General features: G+C 45.7%; 1 protein-coding gene across 1 annotated transcript in view; it reads left to right on the top strand.

The window, feature by feature from the left end:
- The first annotated feature begins 4,755 nt into the window (after positions 1-4,755).
- Positions 4,756-6,927, top strand: part of kcnh5b (potassium voltage-gated channel, subfamily H (eag-related), member 5b) — a 268,909-nt gene continuing 266,737 nt past the window's right edge. Inside the window, exon 1 of the mRNA XM_052018025.1 lies at positions 4,756-4,983. Coding sequence (XP_051873985.1) covers positions 4,911-4,983 — 73 coding nt within the window. The 5' untranslated portion in view covers positions 4,756-4,910. The remainder of the gene's footprint in view (positions 4,984-6,927) is intronic.

Below are 6,927 nucleotides of genomic sequence, written 5' to 3'. Positions count from 1 at the left end.
ATCAAGCAGAGGGAAGGGCGAGTCAGTCATACAGCTGTACAGCACAGAAGCAGGCCCTTCGGCCCACTGCATCTATGCTGACTATCATGCCACTTGCCTGTATTAATTCCATATCCCTCTATGCCTTGCTTATTCAAGTACCTGTCCAGATGCCTCTTAAGTGTTGTTACTGTTCCTGCCTCTACTACCTCCTCTGACAGATCATTCCAGATACCAACTACATTCTGTGTGGAAAAATTTACCTCTCAGATACCATTTAAACCTCCTCCCTCTCACCTTAAACCTATGCCCTTTTGACACCCCTACCACTGGATACAGACACCGGCTATCTACCCTATCTATGCCTCTGATAACTTTATATACCTCTGTCATGTCACCTCTCGGCCTCCTTATCCCTGGCTTATCTCTGTTGCCCTCCTTAAATAAAGGCACAACATTAGCTAACCTTCAGTTTTCCAGTACCTCCTCTGTGACTAAGAAAGATGCAAACACTTCTGCCAATTTCCCAGCAACCTCCTCTCTTGCTTCCCATAACAGCCAAGGATACAGTTGGTCAGGCCCTGGGGATTTATCCACCTTCATGTATTTCAGGACCTCCAACACCATCTCCTTTGTAATGATAATATACTTCAAGATGTCACTGTTCCTTCCCCTGAACACACTAGTTGGCATGTCCTCCTCCACAGTAAATACAGATAAGAAGCATTCATTTAAGACCTTGCCCATTTCCTGTGGTTCCACACATAGATCACCACACTGATCCCTAAGGAGAACTATTCTCTCCCTAGCTATCCTTCTGCTCTTAATATAAATTTTCAAGGATTCTCCTTTATTTTATCTGCCAGGGATAAAATCCTTGAAAATTTCCTTCTTTAGTGTACCCCCACATTGCTTATACTCCTCAAGGGACTTTCTTGATCCCAGCTGCCTATACTTGATATATGCCGCCTTCTTTTTCCTGACCAGATCATTAATATACCTCATCAACCAAAGTTCCCTAATTTTTGCCTGCCTTGCCCTTCACTCTAACAGGAACAAACTGACTTTGAACTCCAATCTCACTTTAGAAAGCCTCCCACTTGCTAGATGTTCCTTTACATGCAAACAACCTCTCCCAATCAACTTTTGTGAGTTCCTGTCTGATGCCATCGAAATTAGCTTTCCTCCAATTAAGGATTTCGACTTGAGGACTAGTCCTATCCTTTTCCTTAACTATCTTGAAACTAATAGAATTATGGCCACTAGTCCCAAAGTGTTCTCCCACTGGCACATCAACCATTTGCTCAGCCTTTTTTCCTAAGAGGAGAATGGGCAGCTTCCTGGTGGTCATTTTCTTGGGCTGAAACCTGCCTGTTTACTATCCCTGTGTCCTTTCTAGCTCTAAGCTGAACTTCCATCTTTTGAACACTGGCTGCCTCAGCCCACCTGCTGTTGAAAATACCATCTATGCCTTTGTCAACTGCATACTTGACTCTTACAATGCTCTCCTGATCAGCTCCCACTCTCCTTGATCTGTAAAGTTCAACTCATTCATTACTTTGCTGTGTACACTTGCTATGCATCAAGTGCCCACACACACATCACCACTGTTCTCACTGACCTACATTAGCTCTCACTCACCCAATGCCTCCAATTTAAATTTCCCATGCTCACATTGAAATCCTTGTCATTGTCACCTTCTCCAATCCCACAATTTCCTCAGAATTCCCTGATTCCAAATCTGATTCCTGTCCCTTGGCACTTTACACTCTTTTTAGGTACCAGGTGTTTGAACTATCTCCCTTTGTTCACCTTTAGTAAACTGGTTTATTATTGTCACATATACTGAGGTACCATAAAAAAAATTGTTTTGCATGCCATCTGCATTACATACAGATCTGCCTTAATGTGCATTAAGGTAGTACAAGGGAAATCAATAACAGAATGCAGAATAAAGTGTTACAGTTACAGAGAAGTGCAGTGCAGGCAGACAATAAGTTGCAAGGTCATAACACAATAGATTGTGAGGTCAAGAGTCCATCTTATCGTACTAGGGGGCCATTCAATAGTCTCATAATAGTGGAATAGAAGCTGTTCTCGAGCCTGGTGTACGTGCTTTCAGGCTTTTGTATCCTGCCCAATGGGAGGGGGGGGGGAGAAGAGATAATGTCTGGGGTGGGTGGGGTCTTTGATTATGTCAGCTGCTTTACAGAGGCAGTGAGAAGTGTAGACAGAGTCCATGGTGGGGAGGCTGGTTTCTGTGATTCCCAGCAGTTTCTTGCGGTCCCAAGCAGAGCAGTTGCCATACCAAGCCGTGATGCATCCAGACAGGATGCTTTCTGTGGTGCATTGATTAAAAATTGGTGAGGGTCGAAGGGGACATACTGAATTCCTTTAGCCCCCTGAGGAAGTAGAAGTACTGGTGAGCTTTTTTGGCTGTGGTGTCTACATGGTTGGACCGGCTATTGGTGATGTTCACTCCTAGGAACTTGAAGCTCTCAACCCTCTCAACCTCAGCACTATTGATGTAAATAGGAGCATGTACACTGCTCCTCTTCCTGCAGTCAATGACCAGCTCTTTTGTTTTGCTGACATTGAGGGAAAGGTTGTTGTCATGACACCATGCCAGTAGGCTCTCTATCTCCTTCCTATACGCCAACTCATCATTATTTGAGATTTGGCCCACTACAATGGTGTCATCTGCAAGCTTGTAAATGGAGTCAGAGCAGAAACTGGCCACACAGTCGTGAATTTATAAGGAATAAAGTAGGGGACTGAGAACACAGCCTTGTAGAGCACCAGTGTTGAGAATAATCATGGTGGAGGCGTTGCTGCCTATCCTCACTGATTGTGGTCTGTTGGTCAGGAAGTCAAGGATCCATTTGCAAAGGGAGGTGTTGAATCCCAGGTCTAGGAGTTTGGTGATGAGTTTGCTTGGAGTTGGTATTGAAGGCAGAGCTGTATTCAATAAATTAGTCTAACATAGGTGCCTTTACTCTCCAGATGCTCCAGAGATGAGTGTAGGGCCAGGGAGATGGTGTCCACCATGCTCAATACAAGAGGGCATGGCTTTAAGGTAATGGGTGGGAAGTTCAAGGGAGATGTCAGAGGGAGGTTTTTCACCCAGAGAGTGGTTGGTGCATGGGATGCACTGCCTGAGGTGGTGGTGGAGGCTGATACGTTGGTCAAGTTCAAGAGATTGTTAGATAAGTATATGGAGGAATTTAAAATAGAAGGATATGTGGGAGGAAGGGGTTAGATAGTCTTAGGTGTGGTTAGATGGTTGGCACAACATGGTGGGCCGAAGGGCCTGTATTGTGCTGTATTTTTCTATGGTTTTATGGTTCTATGAACCTGTTTTGGCAGTAGGTGAACTGCCATAGGTCAAGGTTGTCTGGAATCTGGAGCTGAGGTGTGCCATCACCAGCCTCTTGAAGCACTTCATGATGGTGGATGTCAGAGCCACCGGTCAGTAGTCAGTAAGGCATGTTACCTTGTTTTTCTTAGGTACTGGGATGATAGTGGTCGTCTTAAAATGGGTGGGAACCTCAGATTGAAGCAGGGAGAGGTAAAAAATGTCTGCAAATACCCCCACCAGCATATCAGCTCAGGATTTGAGGACATGGCTAGGGACACCATCTGTGCCAGATGCTTTCCTTGGGTTTCCTCTCCGGAAAACTAATCTGACATCTTCAACATGACTGTGGGTTCAGGTGCCCATCATTCCAGCTCCAACTGGTTCAACCCTGAGTATCTTTTCTCTCAGTCCTGATGAAGGGCCTCGACTGGAAACATTGACTTAAATATTTTGCCTCCACAGACGCTGCTTGACCTGCTGAGTTCCTCCAGTGTTGTGTTTTTATTTTGTCTGAATTATCTTCTCACACTCCTTCTGCCTCTCCCTCTTCCTTAAGATCCTTAGAACAAAGTTTTCGGCCGCAGTCCTGCCCCAAATTTCTCACTTAGCTGGGGACTCCTGTCTTTTGACGAGACCTCCGTGGAATGCTCTGGGTATGTGCTTACACTAGGTTTAAAGGTGTTACAGAAATTGCTGAAGTGGTCGGTGCAGTTAGTGATAATTTAGCCCTCAGACCGCCCTGTGCTTCCCACAGAATTTGTATCTGATCCTTTCCTCAGATATAGTTACAACCACAATCCCGCCGTCACTAGTGCAGGGATTACTCCCAGGCTGAGACTGGTACAGCCGGGAGACAGCACTGATCCAATGGATTACAACGTGGGAGGGAAAGTGCCCACAATGAATGTTTTACTCCTTCGTTCTTCAATTTGCTAAGAACGCGAGTAAACAAACGTGAGTTAGGTAGTTATTTCGTTATATCACTAACCTGTTCACATCATGCCCAGACCTCCCAAGAGGAGACCAAAACAAAAACCTGCCGCAACTGTGGGAGCTTGCTGTGTAGGATTGGCAAGAGTACGTTATTAGCTGCAAACCGCCTTGGGAAGTTTTGAAAGAGACAGGAGAAGCGCTTTATAAAGCCAAGTCTCTTTCGGTTTGGCCATTGCGCTGGTTTCGGGAATTGACGCCTGGTGTAGGGTGGGTGGGTGTTTGAGCAGAGATGCACAGGGAGGTGAAGTTTCTCGGGGGATGGGCGGAGTGGAGGGGGTTAGTGGAACTCGTGAGAAGTTGCAGGAGCTCTCCAGCTGCCGCTCCGCCGCCCCATCCCCGGTACCCCCCACCTCTGCAAGCGGTGTTGGCAGCGAGGTGGTACGTGCGTCAGGAGCGCAGTGCGCAGCCGCGGCGCCTGGGAGCTGCCAGTGCCAGCGATGTACCAACAGCGACAGAAACTGCAGCCCCAGCCTGGGCGCTACTATGAGTGTCCACTCCCACCAAAACCTGACCATCTGCCCCGAGTCGCTGAAAGCACTCGCCGCCCAATAACACCTTCCAAAAACTCTGCAAACCCAGGATGCCCGGTGGAAAAAGAGGTCTGGTGGCACCACAGAATACTTTCTTGGAAAATATTGTCCGGCGATCCAGCGGTAAGCAAACACTCGCAGCGATGCGCTAGAGCACTTTATAGGATTAAATATTGATTGGTAGAACGCGAGGCTTTACTCTGTAACCATCAGCCTTTTGTTTTACTCCTTTACCTCACCTTTCATTTTCGAAGTTGCACATAGAATGAAATCGGAATAGAGCTGTCACGATGAAGCAGACGTTTATAAATTGGATATCATTTATGTTGAGGACTTCGGACTTCGTTTCGGACCTGTCTTAATTTGCTAAACTGACATCCCACAGAAACAATTGTTTCACAAATACTGAGCGTCATACAAAGCGAGATGGGACATTGAAAGATTGCTAAGCGTGAAGGAAAATTTAATTTTGGGGAGCACTAGTTATTAGATCTTGTTAAACTTATGGCTAAGCTGTGTGCAAACACGGAATATCTATCCCCAGTATGCTGAAGGCTATTATTTTTAAGTTTTAATTCAATCACCAAGCAAGACTGGCACAGAACAGCAACGCGTGTGACAGCAAAGCTGAAGTGTCTGACAATGCATGGGGTAGCAAAAATTGACTACCTCACGGTGGTACTTGTTTTTGGGAAACTGTCTGCGTTTGTTATTTTGGCGCTGGTCCAAACCCGGGGTGGGTGACAGATAACTCCGAGCAAAGACTTGGGAGAAGTAGAGGATTCCCCCCACCCCTACCAAAGAGCCGGAGAAGTACGGAACACCTGGGAGTTTCACTGTAAATCCTGTTCTAGTCTGCCCGAACTGACGCGGAAGAGCTCCAAAGGCTGAAATAAATGAGGAGACTTGATTTGTGAAAACTGTGCAGTGGGGATGGAGGCGTGGTTGGTGGTGACTGGTACAAACTCTGCAGTTACTAATGAGATATAAATGTGTCCGTGGAAGCCACACTGTTTCTGCTACCTTGCGTGGTCTTTTTACAAATGATACTCAGTGCTGAACGTTCATATCCAAACATGCACAAGACAAACCACAAAACCCGCAGCCACTGCTCTCAAGGATAAATTACATACTATGGTTTACAGCATTTATTCCACGCTCATATATGCATCCGTATACTGACAATAATGCACTTGAAAGGTTTTCAATTTGTATAATTTAATATCTCGATTGTAGCTTTCAGTGTTTACCACATTCGAAGGGCTGGACTTTAAGAGGAGGAGGGAGGTTATTTTGCTGATACAAGTTATGACTGGTACAGTCTAGGATTACTAGCACCCGACCGTATTATCAGGCGCTGTTCTATATGGAAGATGCTGTGGCCTGTTGGAATCTCAAGTTCCCATATGTTCCATTCGCTGATTATTAAATCTAATCAGCGCTGGACTATTCGCAACAAGAATCGTTTCATCATCCCATCAACTCAAGTGGTATTTTTCTTGCCGTTACGGGTCGCTGTTACTCCTCACGCAGTGGCACCTTATCGCCACCTCAATCCCTTAATTCGACCCAGACCAGTTCAACATCCTCCACTCCCCTTCGCGGTCACAAACACACCGATGCTTGTGGGGAACTCTGTTAAGCAACTAACTTCTCAGACAACTATTTACAAGAAATCAACGAACGATTACGTTAGTAATCACTGGCAGACCAGCTCTCAAAAGGAATACTCAGGCGGTCAGGTAACATCTGTGGAAGGAGAAACAGAGTTATCGTTCTTCAAGGGAACTCGTCAAGGCTTCGACCTGAAACATTAACTCTGCTTCTCTTTCTACAGATGCTGCCTGACCTGCAGAGTGTCTCCATCATTGCCTGATTTAATTTCAGATTTCCAGCATCTGCAGTTTTTCAATTTCTACATGCCCATCGCTGATCTTAAAGTCATAAACCTCTTCTGAATAAGCCCAAGCATTCTTGAAGTGAGAAGAGATCAAAAGGGCGTATGCAGGGACGGTTCACAATCACTCCGGGCTATAATAAAACGCTCTGCGAAAAGATTCGTTGAGA

This window comes from Pristis pectinata, chromosome 1 (genome assembly GCF_009764475.1).
Source record: "Pristis pectinata isolate sPriPec2 chromosome 1, sPriPec2.1.pri, whole genome shotgun sequence".
Classification (NCBI taxonomy): Eukaryota; Metazoa; Chordata; class Chondrichthyes; order Rhinopristiformes; family Pristidae; genus Pristis; species Pristis pectinata.
This window is presented reverse-complemented; position numbering and strand designations above follow the sequence as displayed.